A 22,176-nucleotide genomic window follows, 5' to 3' on the forward strand; every position below is an offset into this window, starting at 1 on the left:
AGGGCCCAGACGCAGCGCAGCCGGCGGCCGCGAAGATCAGCACCTCGGTCCCTGAGAATTTGCAGCGCGGCCCACCGCGTGGCTGGTCCCGTATTCTACACGCACCGTAGTGCTACCAAGCGCGGTGCTGCGGTGTGTCTTCAGTGGGTTCTTGTAGGGGGGGCTCCCTATAGATTGCGCCCGACCCCCTCCGTGCCCCACCACAGCAACGCCAATTCGGGACTGCCCGTTCAAACAGGGCGCCACACGATGTCCCCTCCTTGCCAGGGAAATGGGGCTCAGACGCGCCCCCCCTCCAATGCGGGGTGAGCCTCGGGTTAATAGCAGCGTAGGAGGACGGCAGGGCCCTCAGTGCAGACCTCCCCACCCCGTCGCGGAAACGGCGCGTCCGGCCGCCCGCTATCTCCAATATGTCGCCGTCCGGGATCCAGGGAGGTTCTCACTCCCGCTGACAGCCGCTCTGCCTCTAGACGGTGCCTCAGGCCAGTCCAGGTCCAGACAGTCCTTTCAGCCACACAGGGGGCACGCTCCGGATAGGTGGTGCGGTCGCCCACCCCTCGCGACAGAGTATAGCCGCGGCCGGCCAGCGTCACAGCGCCCGGGCCGAGGAGGATGGACTTCCGGCCGGGTCCGCCAGTCACTCCAGGCCGGTGCTGCTAGGCAGGTGTAGGCCCCAGTTCGCCGCTTCAAATTGTAGCAGTTCCCGGTGTCAGGTCACCACCGGGGTCGGAGTACTGAGTGCCGCTCGGGTCCCCGAGCCGATGTCGCTCCTTCGAGCGGGCTGAAAGTCGGATCAGGTACGGATAGATGATGCAGGCCGGTTTGCCTGGAGGAGCTCCCGCTTCAAGCTGCCACCATGTTCGGCAGTTGGCCACGCCCCTTGTTGAGAGATACTTTTACTACCTTCCTATCCGCAAGGTGCATAAAAAAGGGGTCTGCCTGAATGCGGATCAGCAAATGTACCCCACACAATCATTGGAGGTACCATGGACTTGTTGCCTGCCTGACCATCCTTAATTGTGAAGCGCTCTGATATCCTTTGGGATCATGTTCGCGCGATATAAAACTTTATAAATAAACCTAAGTCTAGATTTCCCTTTAACCTCCGTGTTTTGGCTCTGTAAGCAGTCTCAAGTTGTCTTAGGTATTTTGGCTCCACATGCTATCTAGAATGACAGAGAAAAAGCACTGGTTTACTGTTAATAAATCGCATCACGCTGGCATGGAAAAAAAAGTATACTGTATTGCATATCTCACCAACTATATCACAGAACGTATGCTGAATACATTCCACATTTAGAGAGGAGACTTTGATGTAAATTAGGGCATGCTGTCCTACAGCTGGTCTGAAACCCCCGAAAAGCTTATGCCATTATAACTTGAACAGGAAAAATTTAGCCGCAGGAATCGAATAGGTCTGTGCGCTCTATTAGCCCTGTAATATTTGCATGCAGTCTTCCTTCTTGCTAGAACACGCTGTCAATGTCTGTACTGAAAAGATCTTTTGAATGTGGACAGAATCCTTATGGTGCAGGCACTAACCAACATCTTTGCAGCACAGTTATTACTCTGTGTTTGAATGCACAGTTTTCAAATTGAGGTCATGCAAGACAAAAAGCTGTTGATATAACTGCAATATCAAAAAGAAAAAGCTTACTGATATAAAAAAAACACAATACAGGATTTTCTGATTGTCTATTTTATAAAAAAAAAAACAATACTCCGATATTCGAGAGACAGTGGAGATCCATCAAAACCCTTTTGACGATTAAAGTGGCTTGAGAGGATGACAAGCGTAAAGTTAACTTTGATATATAGCTCATTATCATCAATTCAAGATTAGCGGAGCACTGAACCAACTAAAATACCTTATTCAGCTTGGCAAAATGTAATTCTAAACAACCACTCAAACCACATTTGTCTCAGTCACATTGCACATGCTGAGAATACCTTAACTACTTTAACCAGTGAAATTGTTTAATTCTGTCCGCACTACAATCCTACTCAATCAAGAAAACCGCACTGCCTCATCTTTCCAAATCATTAAAAACCATATTCTTCCAAGATAAGATCATCTCAGTTTCCATTATAAAAAAAAAAATCATAACTATTCTGCATTATTAATATGAGCATTTCTCTCTCTTCCCTGATAACTTTCTGTTCAAGATACGTCGGCATGATCCCCAACCAATTTTGTAACTAACAACCAGACGCAAAGTCGTGCTTGGCAAAGTTCCGAAGAAATACGTTGCTGGCTTGCTTGCAATTCAACACCATAACTGATCACAGTATTATCAAGGTCCTTGAAAACCCATGTGTTTCAGGGTAGAGTTAATTTCATTCAATTCAGATGTACTTGTATAGCAGATGTCTACTATCCCGGGGGTTCCGCGCTAAAAGCACCGGAGCACTTTTAAGTCTTAATCACCAAACAGCCAGGTTCTAAATAGTTTCCTGAACCAACCTTCTACCTCAGTCATCCTCAACCTAGTAGGTATATCATTCCATACTTTTGCTGTGAGGAAGAAGAAAGATCGACCTCCACTCCTTACTTTCTGCACTGTTGGTATTTCGGCTACTTTAGGAAGGATTATCTCGACGATCTCTGGGGCAAGTAAGGACGAAACAAGATAAACAGAATTTGAAGGCCTTAGCTCAGTGGGCAGTACATAGCAATTTTAAATTGAATTCCATTTTTAACTGGAAACCAGTGCAAGGAAGCCAAATACCCGGATATCAATAGATACCTCGGTATCTTCAGTAACAGTTTTATTGCTGTATTCTAGATCACCTGTAGTCACTTCAACATGTGGAGCGGACATCCCTGGTAGAGGTAATTTCCGTAATCTAACCAGGAAAGAATCAGTGCCTGTGCCATACTCTTCCGAGAGGGTGGTGAGAGGAGGTCTCTAAAAGTATTCTCATGATACCAAAACATGTGGAGGCCAGTTTATATGCTTTCGTCTCATAAATTAGATTTTCATCCAACCAGAAGCCCAGATTTTTAATAGTTGGTTTGGCCTGGGGGAAGCTACCTAAAGATTCTGGTCGACAGATTGATTTCCTGCGTTTCATGGTATAACCGACCACCAACACCTCAATTTTGTCAGCACTGAGTTTCCAACAATAAGGACCCGTCCAGTCAGCAACCTCCTTTAGACTTACTTTAGATAAGGCTCCAAGTGGCTACAAGAGCTGGTTTTCCTTCTTTGTTGCTTTCAGGTTTCGTAACACCACCTCATACACTATCCATGTCACCTGAGGAGTTTATTAGGGGCCAGCTTCTGTGTCTGTCTTATTGTCCTGTTAATCTTACATATGGACATATAATAATATTAATGAAGGAGGCAGACGTTGCCTTTTTCCAATATGGCAGTGATTTCTTCTAAGGGATATCCATTAGAAGACCTCTGCTGTCTTTCTATCCTTTTTTCTGCACAAACGGATGTCTTTGAAAAATGGCAACACCTTGACTCTAAATTATAATTTAAAAAAAAGAAGTTGACTCCTCGTTCTACACATCGATATCTTTACCTCTGCTCTGGCTGCGGACGTTGGATCACTCGAGATATGGCATGAACTCCATCTTTACATGTCCTTACTAATCAAAGTTCGATAGAGATACTTTTTGCTCCTTGAAAAATGATAAACTATTTCAGGCACCATGAAGCTGTTGCTATGTAGTGCAGGGTGCAATAATATATTGGATCGACCATTGGAATGTAGTCCAAATGGGCAAGTCTACATACTCGTTCACTGCAATGAAAACCATTTTTCATCATAGTGCCTCACTATTATACAAAACTAGAACACCATATAAAATGTTTCTACTGTTGTAGTATCTCCATTGGCGCCAACTGGAAGCCACAATTCAACCTGTTATATAGTACATTTAAAGTAATCCACTATCAACATAGGGAGTACTATTGTACTACTCAATATCTCTATATATTCTGTGTGCCGCTCTAAGTGATGCCACACATGTCAATTGTTGTTACCCTTTATAGTGCTCTGACATCTCATGGGTAGAGTACACTTTGTAAAAACAGAAAGTTAATAGAGGCCCGAGAGGCACTCTTATGTAATGGGACTGATACCTAATAGGTCTGCTAGGTCCCCCCCCCCCACCCCGCCGGCCCCGATATGGATGTTATCCGATAAACTACAACTCAACATCCCTTGAAAACACCCCCAAGAAGGCTCACTCTATCTTGCTCTCCTGCTCTCACTCTAGTTATTATCAGAAGCGTGCTTCGACTGTGTTGAAATATTGAGGATGTCCATGACTTTAATTAACTACACGAGCAACAAAACACTGGTATACAAAATTGCAGGTAAGTGATTTTATTTCTTAGTACCTATGATCAAGGAAATTCCATGATCTCAGTACTCCAAAATGGTCTTGGACCCATTTTTGGTTCAGCCTTCTAGTGTAAGCGAGAACTTTAGGAGCTAGAGGGTAATGCAAAAGACATTCTGCTGATCCTATGTTCTCCCTTAATTCTTCGGAAATACTGGATTGTTCCAGATTCTTTTATGTCTCAGGGATATTTTAGCTGCTTCATCAAATGAAAGATTGAGCAAAATACCAGAATATGTGTGTATGATGGGCAACAAGATAGCAGATAAGAGCAACCAATGTAGCGCATTTTGTAGGTGATGTTAGTAAAAGTAAGAGGAATAGATTTTCAGCTATATATAATTTTAGTAACTATTTCAGGTGTATGCCAATAACCTTTACAGAAATATTCCTAATTCTGCGTTATCTGTTTCTTGTAGGAACTCCGAGACCTTATCAAAGAATGTTTGAAGCGCACTGAAAGTAAGCATTTCAAATCAATTACTTTCCCAGCGATTGGAACTGGAAATTTAGGTTTTCCTAAACCTGTAGTTGCTGCTTCGATGTTTGAGGAAGTGATCGAATCGAGTAGGAAAATGAATTTCCGGAACCTTCAGGAAGTTCACTTTATGCTGCATCCAACCGATACAGATAATATAACGGTAATGATCTGCATATCATTCTTGGTACCTTTAATACTTCTGTAACTCACTTTGTTGATCCTTGGCCACACTACAAAAGCTTGCAGTGGATTTTGGTTAGGTTTTTAGCCTGAGAGAACAAAATATGCGCACAAACCTAAAGCAGACATGCAGTCCGGTAATCCTATACATCTTTCACAATTAATGTATAATTTCACTTTCTGCTAGAAGTAGTCTTACCTTCACAACAGATTAAACATTCATAAACCATAGCACCATGACAAAGCACCTATTGTTTAGAAATATCAAAATGAATTTCTCCTGCACTGGATCTTTCTTATAGATTTCATTGTCTTTCTTGAAGGGTCCTCACCTCATGCTTGTAATTCTCTTGCACAAAACATGAAACATGACATTCCTGTATAATTCATGTGATAGGCATACTTTCCAAAATAAGTGCAATTTATTTTCATCCACTTATCGCTGCTCCTGTAGTAGTTTCACTCCCTTATGGCACCTTATCCAGATTGTTTACTGCTCTGTAGGTGTTAGAAAGCCATCCGAAGGGCTTCTGCCACTATTAACAGCGAGGCCCTGATACAGAGTTTGGCAGTCGGCTTTCTCCGTCATAAGCGTTATTTACAAGTGCATTATATAATATACTGATTGCAATAAGGCAGACAGGCTATCAGTCATGTTTATGACAGAGTAACCAACTTAATAGTAGCAAAGGGTCGAGACCTCAGATGAGGGATAACTGGTGTGTGTGAACTAACAGCGAAATCATTCACTGGGTACTCTCGATGTTTTTAAAGTGTTCCCATCAGAATTCCGACCTGTACCGCCCTACATCATTTGGGAGTCTGACAGATTGCACACGGGGAGTGACCCAATGTACGATTTGGCAAAATCATGCCCTTTCCGTCTTATGTATCCCAATGTGTCTAGATATTCAGTAGGTATCAGGTGGTATCTAACAAGCAGTGCTGAATAGTGAAAAACAAACTGTGTCAAAAAGAGTGTTGATAAAATTGGGTAAGGGAAGGAAAAAAGTTTAATAGAGACCTTCCATTCCCAACACTAAAACCAGTGCAAGAGGTAGTGTCAACAAATAACTACCTTGACATTCGTAATGGTCATGGTCGACATGTTTCTGCAGTTTTACCTTGGGCCCATAGGTCACCTACTGCTTCATCAGGACCTTCTCTGCTACTGCTTAATTAAGTGAATAAACAAAAAGGGGAAGTGAAATAATAATTATCACCTTTAATTAGTTATCACCTTTAAATAGTTATTTATGACAGAGTAACCCATATGACAAATTCTAAATCAAGGGGATACTTTGGATGCCTGGCTGAACAACATTCTGTTTTAAGAAGAATGTGATTTCCTGACATCCCCCCAAAATTCATAGGTCCAGAGTTGATACAGAAACATTGGAGGGGTGACCCTGGAGTGTCCTAAGAAATAACATTGACAATTTCTTTGTCCTGAACAGTAAGATCCATCAATGGTACATTACAACTATTAGGCTTGCTACTGGTATTAAGAGAATCAGCACCATCTCTGATTTTGGGAAGTTTGGCATGGGCCATCAATTTGATGATGCTACTTCCCAAAATCACCCCTAAAGGCATCTAGATTTTAGAGGTGCATCGAGGAGAAGAAAGACGGGGGAGTCTTAAAGACAAAGGCCTTTAATCTGATAGGAGAACAAAAAACCATTGAGGACAAAGAGAGGAAAAAGGTAGAAGAAAGACCGAGAAGAAAAGCAGAGTTCTACAGAGAAAAAATAATCCTATCCCTGAGATTTTCTTTACATTTAGAGAGTATATTGATTCCTTTAAGACCAGCTAAAAAAAATATGAAAATAGGAAGAGACAGTAAATACAGTTGTCAACTAGCCCAGAAGTACCTCTACCTACCCTGTTTTACCCTCCCACTGAGATTGCATCTGAGAATGTATTTCTCGATGGAATAAAATCCAGCATATTTCATAATCTGACTGATCCTCATGAGATTTATAATTCAACTATAGTGATATGATGTTGAAACCTCCGATAATGCAATAGTTGTCAACACTGCAATTAAGGTATGGCTAGTTTTCTGTAACTGCTTTTTTAAAATGATAAAATACCTTTGCTAGTCTACGCAATGATACCCCATGGGTAGCAAGATAAAGCAGTAGATCATCTGCATAGAGGGCTAACTATTCCTCCCAGGTCTAGCCTTGTATTTGTGCATCCATGTGTATCTATCCCTCCAGCAGTTTGATGGCAAGTGCGAACGGCATAGTTGACAGGGTGCATCCCAGTCATGTACCTCTCCCTAATGGGCATCCCTGTCATGTCCCTCTTTCTTTAGGAAATGTCAGCAAAAGTCTTCTGTTAACTCTCACTCTCAGCAGGGGTGCAGTGTATAGGAGCTGTATCCAGTTAATAAATGATGCGCTGAATCAATTTATTTTTAAATAGCGAGGAGGAATGGCCATTCGGTGGAGTTGAATGCCTTGTTTGCATCTAATGGCACCACTGCTCTCTGTTCTACTACTTTCGATGCCAAGGCCACATTGTTGTATAAGCACCAAAGATTTAATTTGGTACAACTTTGTGACATAAACCCAATTTGAGCCGGGTGGATAAAGTTGGTAATCACAGTTTGCAATCTATTGGCTAACACTTTGGGCATTCTTTTTTGTATGTATTAAGCAGGGAGATTGGTCAATAGGACTGAAAGGGCTCCCATGGCTTCCCCTCTTTATGGATCAGTGCAGTCATTGCAGTCCTTATAACTACAACCAGTTTCCTAGAGCAGAATGCCTGCATATACATGTCATGTAGTGGCTTTATCACATTATTTTCCATCTTATGAAGAAGTCTACAGGCAAACTGTTCGGTCCAGGGGTCTTTCCAGTCTGTAGCTGTGTTAGTGTGTACCCTATCTCTTCCTCAGTGGTTTCCTCTTGCCGTGAGATATTATGAGCCCTTCTTAGTTGTTGCATGGGTCAGTCTTTAATAAAACTTTGAAGATCTGATGGACTGAATTCATTCTGAACTGGTTAAAGGAATGTAAATAGTCTGCAAATGTTGTTTTTCCGCATGCCCCCCTTTACCTTATGGGCTTTGGTGCTTCGTACCTCACTTATATGTCTTTGCTCCTATTCCCAACTATTCAGCCAGGCTAACAATTTCCGACCTTTTTGCCGGTTTCATGCAGACACTATTCCATGACCCTGTAGACCGTCTTTACATCTTTGGTTAGTATGTTCCTGAATTCCTCTTTTTTTTGCTACTAGTAAGCATGTTTTCCCTTCTGTGGGTTGTATTGCTTTCTCTGTTTCTAACTGCTGGAGTTTCTGTTCCGGTGCCCCCATCAGCTACTCAATGGCACATCGTTGGCCCATAATCACCCCCTTACCGTTGCTTTGAGAGCTTCCAACTGTGCATCTGCACCTGCTGGAGAGTTTATATTTCATACTCAAAAGAGTGAGGCCCAAGCCAAAAAAGGGAAAAGAGAAAAATATATAAAAAGTGAAGGATCACTCATGTGATTAGAAAGAACCCTCAATCACCAACCTAGTTGGTGACCTGCTTCATCATTGGGTTCCCACCAGAGAGGCCAAATGCCTCCCTGGTGTGCTACAACACATGGTTACAGCGGAGCAGGTTTCTTGATGTAATCCAAGTGTGATTATGTGAAATGTGATTTAAAAAGTGGCCAATTCTACCATAAACAAACTTTATTAGTGGTGAACAGACACATCCACTGTGGAAAAAAAAGAGAATATGGCCTAAATGTTTCTGCCTCTAGTTGCCAATTTGCAAGACTTTCGTCAAGACCAAAAAATTAGGAAAACACCACGGCGATATGTGCTTGCTAAGGCGCACCCTAACCTGTGGTGTAAGAGGAACCAGTACAACTTACGGTTCGTAGTCAGAGCTTCAACATTATTGTAAGCCACATAACTCTGTGAAAAGAAAAGAGACAAACACAGAGGATCAAACCAAATTATACAAACACACATCCATTTTGTTAGTTGTGTTTCAGACATTCCTTGAGTGATCCAACTACATCTGTTTTAATAAACATAGTGTTCGTGATAATCCCGCTATGGTTAGGATGTGAAAGATTCAACCTCAAATGGTCTTGGCGCTTCAGAATAAATTATATTAGTGAATGCTTATTTATTAACCACACATCATTTACTAACCACCACCCTCGCCCAAAGCCCACCCTCCCATACCCACCGATGCTGCCGCCAGCAACCTCAGACAGTGGATCCACGACTGCGTCAACACCCTCGCCCCGCTCAAGAAACCCTCCAGCAGTCACACCAGCAAGAAAGCCAGCTGGTTCGCCGAAGATCTCCAGGCCTCCAAGCGAACATGCTAAAAACTGGAGAAAAACTGGCTCCGCAAATGAACACCTACGCAGCCCACAAGAACCCCACCCACAGACATCACCACCCCATCAGATCTGCCAAAAGGACCTCAGTCAAAGACCGCCTAGACAACAACACACACAACAGCAAAGAGCTCTGCAACATCGTGAAGAAACTCTCCAACCCCAGCTCCAACACCAATGACATCCCTCCTTCGTAAGACCTGTGCGACTCGCTTGCCACCTTCTTCCACTGCAAGATCGCAGACATCCACGACAGCTTCGTCACAACCACCCCGACAACCACTGAGACCTCCGCCCCCACGGCCACCACCCACACGGCCACCACCCGCACCAAACCGCCTGTTCTACTGGACCATCATCGACAATGAAACCAGCAAGATCATGAACACCATCCACTCGGATCACCCTCAGACCCATGCCCACACCACATCTTCAACAAAGCCAGCACAGCCATCACACCCCATCTCCAGAAACAAATCATCATCTCCTTTGAGACAGGAACCTTCCCGGAAAGCTGGAAGCATGCCAAGATCAACCCCTTACTCAAGAAACCCATGGTGGACCACAGGGACCTCAAGAACGTTCGGCCCATCTCCCTGCTCCCGTTCCCGGCAAAGGTCATTAAGAAAACCGTCAACAAACAACTGACCCGCTACCTCGAGGAGAACAGCATACTGGACCCGTCCCAGTCCGGGTTCCGCAGCAACCACAGCACCGAAACCGCCCTCATCGCCGCCACCGATGACATCCGGACCCTGCTAGACAACGGACATACATAAGCGTGGAAGGGTATACTCAGATGTGAGTCCCTTGCTCATTGCACCATCAGGATTCAAGCAAGCCGGGCCGACGACGCCTGAAATGGCAGAAACCGGTCCCCGGAAGCTTGTTTCCTTCCCAGTACAAGAATTGGCTTGGTAGTTTGGTTTGTCCTGTTCCCATCATGCACTGGGACAGGAACGGACTAATTTGCATATAGCCAAGTTCTGAGCTTGGATGGTGCAGTGAGCTAAAAAACGGTGATGGATCAAGCCCTGATCTTTGGACTGGGTAAGAGTGGTCTGCTTAATTCAGGCACTCTGTTCATCACCACCCCCTTTTCTGAATCAGACAACGGACATACAGCGGCCCTCATCCTCCTGGACCTGTCAGCCACGTTCGACACTGTCTGCCACCGCACACTACGCACACGCGTCCACGACGCCGGGATCCAGGAGAAGGCCCTGTACTGGACCACATCCTTCCTCTCCGGCAGAACACTCTGCCTCCCCTCCCTTTCGCTCCGATGCCACCGAGATCATCTGCGGCGTACCCCAAGGCTCATTCCTCAGCCCAACGTGGTTCAACATCTACATGGCACCCCTCGCCCACGTCGCCCGACAGCACGACCTCAACATAGTCTCCTACGCTGATGACACCCAGCTGATCCTCTCCCTCACCAAAGACCCCCACACCGCCAAAACCAACCTCCATGAAGGAATGAAGGCAGTCGCTGAATGGATGAGGAACAGTCGACTGAAGCTGAACTCAGACAAGACGGAGGTCCTAATCCTTGGATTCACCCCCTCGGCCTGGGACGGCTCCTGGTGGCCGAACGCACTGGGTACAGCTTCAACACCCACCGACCACGCACGCAACCTAGGGGTCATCCTCGACTCCACCCTCTCCATGACTAAGCAGGTCAAACTCATCTCCTCCTCCTGCTTCAACACCCTACGTATGCTCCGCAGGATCTTCAAGTGGATCCCCACCAATATGAGAAGACTGGTCACCCAGAGCCTCGTCAGCAGCAGGTTGGACTACGGAAACGCACTCTACGCAGGAGCTTCGGACATACTCCTGAGACGGCTGCAACACATCCAGAACGCCTCTGAACGTCTGATCTTCGACATCCCCCGCCGCAGACACATCACACCCCACCTGAGACCTGCACTAGCTCCCTGTCAACAAGAGGATAACCTTCAAGCTCCTCACCCACGCACACAAATCACTCCACAACACCAGGCCAGCATACCTCAACAGGCGACTCAGCTTCTACACCCCCACCCGCCAGCTCTGCTCCACCAGCCTCGCCCTCGCCGCAGTCCCCCGCATCCAAAATGCGACTTCCGGAGGCAGATCTTTCTCCCACCTCACCGCCAAGACCTGGAACACCCTCCCCACACACCTACGGCAGACCCAAGACCTACTGACCTTCAGAAGACTCCTCAAGAACTGGCTCTTTGAGCAGTAGCAGCAGCCCTCCCTCAGCGCCTTGAAACCCTCATGGGTGAGTAGTGCGCTTTACAAATGATTGATTGATTGATTGATCGATTGATTGATTGATGTAGGAAATAGCGTCAATTTCACATGCGCCAAACTGGCAAATGCCATGATTGAAAGGAACATTTCAAGCGGACTTTACTGAATAGAACATACAACTTGTCAATGCAAATAATTATAGGTTGGAAAGCAGGTATACCCCACGAATAGAAAATAAACTTTAAGGCAGATAATGCTTACTTAAAAAATCCGGTGGGAATACCCCATGGATCCTGGTGGGGGGCACAAACTTATAGTCACGCTCTGTATCAGGTAAGAGAACCAGAGGTTAACACAAAGACCGGATCAGCCTCTTCAGCATATCATAAGGGGCAGAATATCGAGAAATCTTACTTATTATGCAAAAGTTAGTCACCCGTAGTGTACCTGCATATTCCCTTTCACAGGACCCCGCAGATGCTGCCTAGTTGGAATCTCCAGTTTCAGTAGTGCCCCCAACATTTCCCTTACCAGATGTGAGGAGGCTGCGCCATGACGTCATCGCACCGCTACGCACGACATGCGTCGGACCACTAGACCGGCCGTTCTCGTAATGTTTACTATGGTGTTTGAATCTTACGAGCTTTATTAAACACACCCAATGAAGTGGTCATGATCATTTCTATTTTAAACCTGCCACAACGTACTCGTGCATTTAAGAATCATTTTTTGAGCAATCGTAAGTTTGGCAGTAAACCAAAAGGGGGATGGAAAAAGTATTTAATATGTCCTTTTCACAATGGAGGATTTCATTAATTGGATGAATATCCTACTTTACTGGGACAGTAAACGTATTAGATTACTAAAAGGGCTGAGCTGTGGTCTAACCTTTTACTCAGGGTGAGTAATAGAGGAAGAAAAGGCGAGCACGGGATGATTGAGTTAGCCAATGCTCTAAATAAAATACGCTTGTAAGAAGTTAGTAATTACCCTTAAATAACTGTGTAAAGCTAGACATTGTTTTAGAATTTAACTTGATGAATGAATTGAAATCAAAGAATCAGTGCAATTATTCAACATGAGTATGCTGAAATCAAATGAATCAGTAGGGTCAGTAATGAAATATAGAATGTGAATCACTGTGATAAAAAGAAACATTTGGTGACTAGACAAACTGAACGAGCAGGTGTTCAAATGTTACTCAGTGGTGTAAGACAGAACCCCAAGGAATGTTGTCGTTGAGTCCCATGGTGTGGGTTGAAAGGCGGTAAACCCACCGTTGTTCTTTCTCGAACAGTCTTTGTGTCATATTGCTACCAGATGCAATCTGTTTGATGATAGTCCATTTTAAAATGTTCGTTGTGGGATTAGAACTGTAGGAAATTATCCGTCATTCTAGTGGCACTCTTTTTACAATGAATATTATTGCGGTGTTCACACACACGTTGTTTGATTTTTTTTTTGTCATGCCCACATACCTTAAACCGCAAGGACATGTGATCATATAGATCACATTGGTTGAATTGCAGTTGAAATGTGAGCTTTGCGTCCAGGTACTTCCACTCTCCAGGTTTAAGATTTTTGTGGATCCAGTGAGATGGCAAACACTGCAATTACCACAGGGTAAGTGACCCTGGACTCTGGGCAGGCCCAGGCATTCAAGACAGTCGGTGTTATTTCTGTCCCAGTTTTCTTCGGGCGGGTGTGGATTATAGTGTCCCTGATACTTCTTGCTTTCTTATATGAAAACAAAGGTTTAGTCCATTTTCAGTTGTTACTTTCCAGGATCTTCCAGTGTTTGTTTATTGATTTTGAAATCACATTAGAGGCAACGTTGTACGTAGTGACGCATGTCAATGGTGCGTCTTCCAAGTGTTTTACTTGGTCCTCAAGTAGAACTTCCCTTGGTTGGTTTCTCGCTCGTTTAAAACCCCTTTTGAGGATCCAATCAGGATAACCACGTTTACGAAGTTTGTTAGTAAGGTCAGAAGCCTGAGAACGATAGTCGCCAATATTACTGCAATTGCGTCTGATTCTCAAGTACTGGCCATAAGGTAGGTTCTCTCGCATGGATCTTGGATGAAAGCTGGAAAACTCAAGTAAATTGTTTTTAGCCGTGGGTTTATAGTGAGTCCTGGTTAGCAGTTTCCCTTCTACTTTGGTTATCACCAGGTCTGAAAAAAAATCTCTATCTTATCCATGGTATGTGTGAACCTCAAGTTGGGATCCTGGGTGTTAATCCATTCCAGAAACTCCAAAAGTGGGGCTTCAAGTCCTTGCCAGATGACCAAAACATCATCAATATTTCTTTTCTAAAAAGATATACCGAAAGCGTAGGGGTTTGTCAGTATTCAAGATGTGTTTACGTTCAAAATTATGGACATACGGCCCTGCTACTCTTGGGGCAAATGTGCTGCCCATAAAATCCCTGTTGTTTCAAGGAACAAGTCACCCTTGTATTCAAAGAAGTTCAGTTTTAAGGCCAGGGTGGCATACTCGATGATAAATTGTTTAGGAGTCTGGTATTCCCAGATACCTTCATTGAGCGCCTCACTCATGACTCTAATGGTATTGTCCTGAGGGATGCTTGTATGGAGACTCTCTATGTCTAGTGAGACCTGGATAGCGGAGTCTTCATCAAACGTGCTTTCCTGTAAAAGGGCCAGGAGACTCTTTGTGTATTTGAGGTAAGTTGTAGTCCGTTGGACGAGCGGTTTTAAGAAAGGAGAGAGGCAATCCCTGACACAATAGGGCGTCCCGGAAGAGGCAACCTATTCTGGTGCGTTTTTAGCAATGTTTAAAAATATGGTATTGTTCCTGGGCCAGTCGTCAAAAAACCTGCCTCATGCTTTGTGATATGGGCATTTGCTTCAGCACAGTCTACCAGATTGCTGATTTCAGCTCTGAGTTGTGGAGATGGATCATTAGTCAGGGGAGTGTAGTTCCTCGGGTCATTAAGGAGGCGTCTGCACTCTCTGTCATAGTCTCCTATGTCCTGAATGACCAGTCCTCCGCCTTTATCTGCAGGCTTGATGACAATTGAGATGTTAGATTGGAGTGACTGCAGGGCTTGGAATTCTGCCGCACTAAAGTTCTTGAAGGTTCCTAATTCCTCAAAGGCTTCCACATCATTAAATACTGCCTGTTCAAAGGCAAGTATCTCAGGAGGAACCGTGTGAGGTGATGGAAGAAAAGTGGACTTTGGTCTTAGGCCGGTGTCACCAGGGGTATTGGTAGCCTCAGTTGAGTCGAGTTTTTCAAAAAAAGCTTTAAATTTCAACTTTCAAAAAAATTCTGAAAGCTCACAGTGTATCTGAACTTTGTCAAAACGTGCTTGTAGGCACAAAACCCAGGCTCCGCTCAAGGGCTGCGGTTACTTTTGGTGTTGGATTTACTTGGGAGAGATTTGTAATTAAACTCTCTCGTTGCTCGGTCCCACCTGTTGGTTCCGTTGTTTGCTGCGTGTATGGTTGCCAACTGCATCTTCCTGTTCCTAATGGACTTGTCCTGTCCCTCTTCTTCTGCCTCTTCCCCTCCGGCCCCTCTCTAAAAAAGGAGGGTAAAAGGTGTTTTGTGGGTAGGGGGGAACTGGTATAAATGGTGAATTCCAACCCATCATCGGGAGGTGTGGATGCTGGAATTGGTTGTGAAAGCCACCAACCCCCGGTGTGGGAAAACCTGACCATATCTGTTGGGGGTATTGTTGTCTACTCCTACCTCTGCCCCTCTGTCTAGATCTAAAGCTCCCTCCACTGGACCAACTTGATGTTGACACATCATCATCCGATGTATCTAAACCGGTGGAGTTTCTTGGGGGTGCTACATAGTCGGGGTCAGCATAGGGGTATACCTTATTGAATTAACATTTAGTAAGATCTTTCTGAAATTTCTGTACTTTTGATTGTGTGAGATTGTCTTCATAATCATTAATATCTTTATTCAATTCATGAAGTTTTTTCTTATACCCAGTCATTTGAATTTCTACCAACATTGCCTCAAATAGCCTTAATGCAATTTTTATAATGAGCACCAACCAATCGCGGGTGCAGTGCCAAGCGATCTGGGCCCATTCTTTCCTAAAAGTAGCATCTTCTAAGAAAATGCGTGGTGCATTAATGACCAGTAGACCTTTGGGAGCAGTATTACGTTTTATATTCTACAAAATAACGCTCTGTGGTTTCGCTCAAACTCTTGACCACTGTAGGGTTAGTCACACACCATGGCACCATTCTCCGGTGTCTCTTCCATTATATATCCCCAGTGTCAGGGGGGAGTAGTCCAACACCCCCTGTGACAATTGTTCAGCTGCAGTGATTTAATACATGGAATGTAGAAATAGTCTATTTGTGAGTGTGACTCATTGGCGCCTGAGTAAATGGAGAATCCCTAGTCTGTGGGTGCAGGACTCTCCATACATCTCCTAGCCCCATTGCTTGTAGAAGTCTTCCCATTTCCTGAGAGGTCAACTAGTAGTTGTGTCAACATTTGTAATGTCTTTCTGTAGACCCGGTAGGCATAGACATTCAAAAGTAACAATTCCTTCCCCTCCCAGTACTGCAGTGTACCCTCCACTAGCTGGAATTTGAGTGATTCCTTTAGCAGAATCACCACCCCCCAGAGCCTGTTGTATACCCGGAGCGACTTCACACTCTGTATTTCCCTCTCCCAATGAACTAACCGTTTAGGTGTGTCTCCTGTATAAAGACTGGGACTGGTTTCAGGAGTAGCAAGACTTTAAATACTAGTCCTCTCTAAATCTTTTTCCCCAACAAGTTAACATTCCTCCTCAAGTGTGTCAATGCACCTGTCATTGTATTGTGTATCTTTCAGACCACTCGCATATGCTCTCTTTTGCCCCAGAGAGGTCATGTAAAAAAATGTAACAAAACCCTAACCCCCACCCACCCTACTTTGATATGTGGTATGCTCGACAACATCCTTCATCGGAAAGTGTGATGGTTTCAAGCCCAGGTAGAGAAAGCACTGTTCAGTTTGCGGCTTTCACAGCTCATTCTGTTTAGTGTTCAGGTTGGGTGAGGGCAAATATTCTCAAGTAGGTTGGGCATGAGAGCTCTCGGAAGTTAAGGCCCTCAAGTTTGATCAGATTGTGGTTGCTTGCGGTTATCCATTACCGTTGGTTTCTCCATGCCAAGGAGTTCCAGAGCTTATGTTGCCAATCCAGCCGCATCAGTGTTTTATCTGTGCACAGTTTGGACAAGATGACTTGCTTGGTTGCACAAAAGGTTAGGGTAATAGCTCTCCCTTTAGTAGAACATAGGGGATACATCAGTGTGTTGGGAGACCCAACCAGATATTACTGGGAAATCTAGGCAGGCCAGTCTCGTACATTTCATTAATGTCTGCCAGGACGTCTATCCAGTATTGTTGTAATTTAGGGCAGTGCCAGAGATTGTGTGTTAGTGTACCAGAGTGTCTGCACTGCCTCCAGTATTTCACATCGCTGCTTTGTTTCCATTTAGCTGTCACAAATGGGGTATAATGGTAGCAGTGTGTAATTGTAAGTAATCTCTCCTTTTCAGAGGTGCTACAGGTGAATGTGCATGCCCTACCCAAAATATCATACCAATTGCTAAGGGTGAAGGGGCGCTCACATTCCAGTTCCCACTTCTGCTGGGCAGGTGATTTTGTGTTATTAGAGAGTTTAGGAAGGCTTAGATATCAGACAGGAGACCTTTATCTGTGTGTTCAGGTAATGGACCATTCCTCAGAAAGTGTCGGGCCGTTTCGCGTCCGGACTTATATGTGGTTGGGCAACCCAATCTCATATGGCAACGCATTGTCAGTATGCGTTGCCACTAATGCCATAGTTGGACTGGACTAGTGTAAATACCATAAGCCCATTGAGATTAAACAAGTCCCCCACCTCTTTACAATTGGCTTTCTGCCATCTCAAAAATGCTGCTTTCTGTAAATCAGACGGAAAGCCAGGGTTTCTCAGTATAGGTGTCTGTGGTGATATGCAAATGGATAACTTTCATGTCAGCTGTACCTTTTTCCACATTCCTACTGTCTCCCTTACCACTGGGCAGATCTAAACCCCTGGTGGCGTACTGCTCTGGCCCCATGGGATTTTCCAAATGTGGATCCCTGCCACTGCCTGATCTATAAAGCACCAGTGTTACTCGGTACAAGGTCGATTCCATTATTTTTTCATGTTGCAATTTTTTGTTGAGTAAAGCAAAGGTATACAACATGAACACTTTATGATATCTAAGCGTAAAAGTACTGAACAATGCAAGACCGTGCGATGCGATACAGTTCACTAAGGAAGGGAGGGAAGGGGGTATGAAGATAGTCAAAGTCCAAGGGAAGCTGATAGCCGGGAATAACTCAGGAATAACCCACCTTCCCAGCATGACCTGTCCTTCAGGAGGCAAATGTGTTGGGGGCCATTGGGCAGGGGCCATCAAGTGGGGGTAGGGGTACTGGAGGGTGTTCCCTGAGAAAAGTAATGGCAGGGAGAAGTATTGCATTTCCAGAGGCTGGGTGTTGCAGACAGCAGGGCTGGAGGGAGGCAGGGATCACGGTAAGGGAGACGAGAGCCTTCCACTGGCAGTTCAAGTGGTTCCCATGAACATTGCTAGGGGGGATGGGCGGGTTCTTGGCGAAAGGTGGAACAGAAGTATCGGGGCAGTGTCAGTTACCCTTGAAGAGGGAGTGTTGCGCTGTCCTGTGAGCCTCTGCATCCGGAAGGAGGGAGGGAAAGGGGTGGGTGAGGGAAGGTAGTGGGGAACGAGACTGACGAAAAAGAGGGGGATGGGATATAGGCGGAAAGGGTGTGGGAGAGGCTAGGGAGGGAGACAAAACACAAGGGGGGGGTGGAGAGGGGAAGGTAGAGGGGGGCGGGGGAACACAGGGAGGAAGGAAAAGCGGATAGGGAAGGGGGAGTACACATTGCGCCGGTGGTGAAAGGAGGGGGAGAGGCAGAGGCCGTCTGGAGATGCAGTGAGGGTTGGTTGTGCAAACTATTCCATTCTACAATATATCTTAAGTTGCGCTGCCTGGTAATAACTCGCTAGGTAGGGATCGCCCAATACACCTTTTTTTTGCCATACTGGCCTTTTTACCATCCCAGATTTAGTCTTTGAGTAAATGTTGCAGCTTCTCAATGACATGGGGGGGGGGGGACACTGCAGGGTTAGGGTCTACAAGACAGAGCATTTTCGGTAAAAGGGTACATTTTGCCACTGCCAACCTACCCAACCAAGAGATGGGGCCCTCCTTCCAGGATTAGAGGACAGCGAGTGCGGTAGAGCAGCATGACATAGCTATTACGTTCTGCCATATGCTCCAGAATGGAGGGTCAGTATGCTCCCAATATGTGACCCTTTTGAGTCCCTTATGGGAAGAGAAAAAGGCACTCTAGCTGGAGTTGGTCTCCCTGTGGGATGATAAAGTTGACATTCTGTGATTTTTGAAGATTCACATTAAAACCAGAGGCCCCCTAAAGGCTTCTAGTTTCTGCATGAGTAGGGGTAGAAAGTTGAAGGGCTACACAATGGCTATCATAACATCATCAGTTTGCATCCAAGTGATGAGTTTCTGGGGACCTTGTGGATGCCAGGAGGTGGACCAAGGAGTGTCGTGGCGACAGGGTGCACGGAGAACAGAGCGGGCGGAGTGGTGCAAGCTGAGAAGTGAGTACGGCCAGGTGACTGGTGACTTTGGAGAGGTTCGGGGATTTCTGAGAGAGCAGGGAGCTGAAACCTGGCAACGGCACATCCCTCTCTCGCCCCCATGTCGCAACTCGCCCCTCCCCGCAGCCTTTGTAAATTTTCTTTGTCTTTTCAAATCGGTGTATAGTAGCAGTGGGAGAGGCACCGAGGGTTGAGACGGCGACCCTCACGACTGGCATGACAGTAATAGGCTGCCGTTTTCATGCTTCACGGAGGTGGCTGGCGGTAGGCCGGTGCAGCTTGCGCATGCGCGAAGTTCTGCCTATCAGCTACCAGCAGCGCCTCTCCTGTGTCAAGCAATATTATGTGGCACCCTTTTTTCTTTTATGCCTCCCACAAGCATTTAGCCTGTTTACCCAGTCACAGTAGCATAATACTTTGAGGTTATGGGCTACTTGCTCCTGGGATTCAAAATTAGGGGCCAGCTGACATCCTAAGCAGCCTTATAACCAGTCTCAGAGCTCGGAGCACAAGAACTTCTTGTTTTAAGTGGAGTACGTTTATTAGGCACAACAGGTTCATTCTGGTGCTTTGAAAAGCACCCTGAGAAACCAATTAAAGCTTGTCTGTGGCACTTGGAAGTGTGGCAGCTACATGGAGATAAGAAGTGCTAATACCTGTGTGGCGGACTTAAGGGAAGCACTGGGGTGTTCATGACTCCCTGAATTGGTCACACTGTTAAACGTGGTCTAAGCCATACAGGCGACCTTTGGGAGAAGGCAGCTTCAGCACAAACAGTGCATTCAGAACCCTCCAAGCTTCTGAGACTTGCCAATGGCAAGGAAGGACGCACAAAAATATAGGGGCTACCAGCCTTGCAGGGCGATCGCCAGGAATTGTGAAAAGATTAGCCTACAGGGAACATCAATGCGGTCTGGAAAAATTAGACCAGTACTCAGTGATATATCTGGCTGATATTACAGATTTGAAATCTCCTACCCAACAATAGTCCCAAAAAAGGTAAAACCACAGCTGCATCAAAGAAAGAGGGATACAAAATTACTAACTTTTGTAAAATTCCATGGAAGCAAATATCTCAACAACCAGTCTATACTCAGTGCCAGCAAACACAGTAACTACAGTAGGGAGTGAAGGCATCCGCATAGTGAATGAATGAAGACAGGAGATGTCTGACTCTGGCACAAAGCCTTGAAGTCTTGTCACGGCAACGCCAGGCACAACACAGGCAGAAGTTCATAAAACCAGCTCTATAGCGTTACTCTCATCCAAGGTCCTGATTAGACAACCACTCGGCACAATCTGAACCTCTCTATTTACTGGATCAACCCCTAAATAAACTTTCAGAAATAGCATCAATCATGCATGAAGTCAGCGTATTGCTGATCAAAAATCCGCTGGTACCACTATTAACCCCTCTGCAAGGGACATGAAGTCAAATAAACATTACTACAGTCAGTTTAAATCTGTTCCTGGCCTGCAGCAGCATCTTAACGGCCAAGGGCAAATTTACCTTTGAAATCAAGCTCCCCCTTCAAGTCCACTGACCCAGTGTAACTAGGTAGAGTTACTTGTCCACAAATCTACATACACTAGCAGAAGAAACTCTAGAAACAGCAGACCTTGGTGGCCAAACCCGCACATGGGGGGCGCTCCTGTCGACATGGATGACATGTGTAAAGCAATTCACCATCAAACTGCTCCCAGTTTTCAAAATGTGCAAATGTGGGAATTCTTGGTGTGTATAAATCCTTTATCTTAGCCAGACCAAGAAATTATGTTTGTTGCACAGTTTTGTTCTGGAAAATCATTTAATGTGGTATTAGCCATGCTCTAAAAAAAGCCTCATTCCTCTGAACCCGCCAATCTTTGTTTCCCCAAATTGATTTCACATCTAAAATGTCCCTCCAAAAGTCAAACCCCTGTGTGGACAGCTGGGAAAGAAAGGATGCAGAATATATCAGCTTGGTATCTGTTAGCATATTTTTCTTTGCAGGTGATGGTACAAGTTTATAATAATAAGACCCTTGGTCAACTATACTATAACCAGAAAAATAAGAAAAACTTCTGTGCAAATGTTTTTGAAGTACTCCGTGGTGGTTTAGGGCAGTATTCCCATTCTGTGTAATTGTATCCTACATGTGGAGTACCTGCTGTATGCGAGAAATTGTGACCATAATGTTGAAAACAGAACATTTCATCATGATTAGTTGTGCCTTCGTACATACAGCTGCAAACCGTAGAATGCCCTAGATCTTCTAGCATTTCATGCACTGTATCAATGCCCCAGTCATCCGAGGTAGTATTAGGGGTGATAGCCATTCAATGAGATGTGAAATGCTTAAGGTATTTGCAAAGGTTTATGAGGTCCAAATATATCATATGATACCCTATCCCAAACAATTGCATCAAGAACCGCAACAGGCGGGACAGGTCTCTTCGCACATTGTGTTATGAAGAATGTTTTGTTAGGACCTGGCTCACCAGTTGCACAACAGAGCGTTCTGGGATATCGTGTCCATTCAGAAGCAAGGAAAAGACTGTATCAAAACCAATCATAAGGACCAGGAGAATGAACAAAATTGTAATCCAAAGATAAAGCCATGGAAGAACAAAGTATGTCTTCAGCCAAAGATAGAAAGCGCGCAGTCTCTCTCTGAAAGGTGGAGGTGCAGGCGGATCAGATGAATCTGAAGAGAAGTCATCCAAATCGATGAAGTAATCATAGGCATTCTGATCTATTTTTGGCAGACCTTTTGGTTTCGCATGACTAGGAGATGACTTGAATTGTGTTTCATTGATGTAGACACCATCCATGTTGGGTTTCAGAAATTACATTTGTGTTTCTGTACAAGCTGATGTAAAAGGTATACTTTGTTGTTAGTTAGTGTCTCCA

The 22,176-nt window shown here is 45.0% G+C and overlaps 1 protein-coding gene across 3 annotated transcripts in view; it reads left to right on the forward strand.

Annotated features, from left to right (window-relative positions):
- The window catches only part of LOC144823685 (protein mono-ADP-ribosyltransferase PARP14-like), a 1,720,771-nt gene that overhangs the window by 804,102 nt on the left and 894,493 nt on the right, over window positions 1–22,176 (forward strand). For all 3 annotated transcript variants that reach the window (XM_078682415.1, XM_078682413.1, XM_078682414.1), the window contains exon 9: window positions 4,780–5,001. In XM_078682415.1, the coding sequence (XP_078538541.1) occupies window positions 4,780–5,001 (222 nt within the window). The remainder of the gene's footprint in view (window positions 1–4,779; window positions 5,002–22,176) is intronic.

The sequence above is a fragment of the Lissotriton helveticus genome, chromosome 3_1 (assembly GCF_964261635.1).
Source record: "Lissotriton helveticus chromosome 3_1, aLisHel1.1, whole genome shotgun sequence".
NCBI lineage: Eukaryota > Metazoa > Chordata > Amphibia > Caudata > Salamandridae > Lissotriton > Lissotriton helveticus.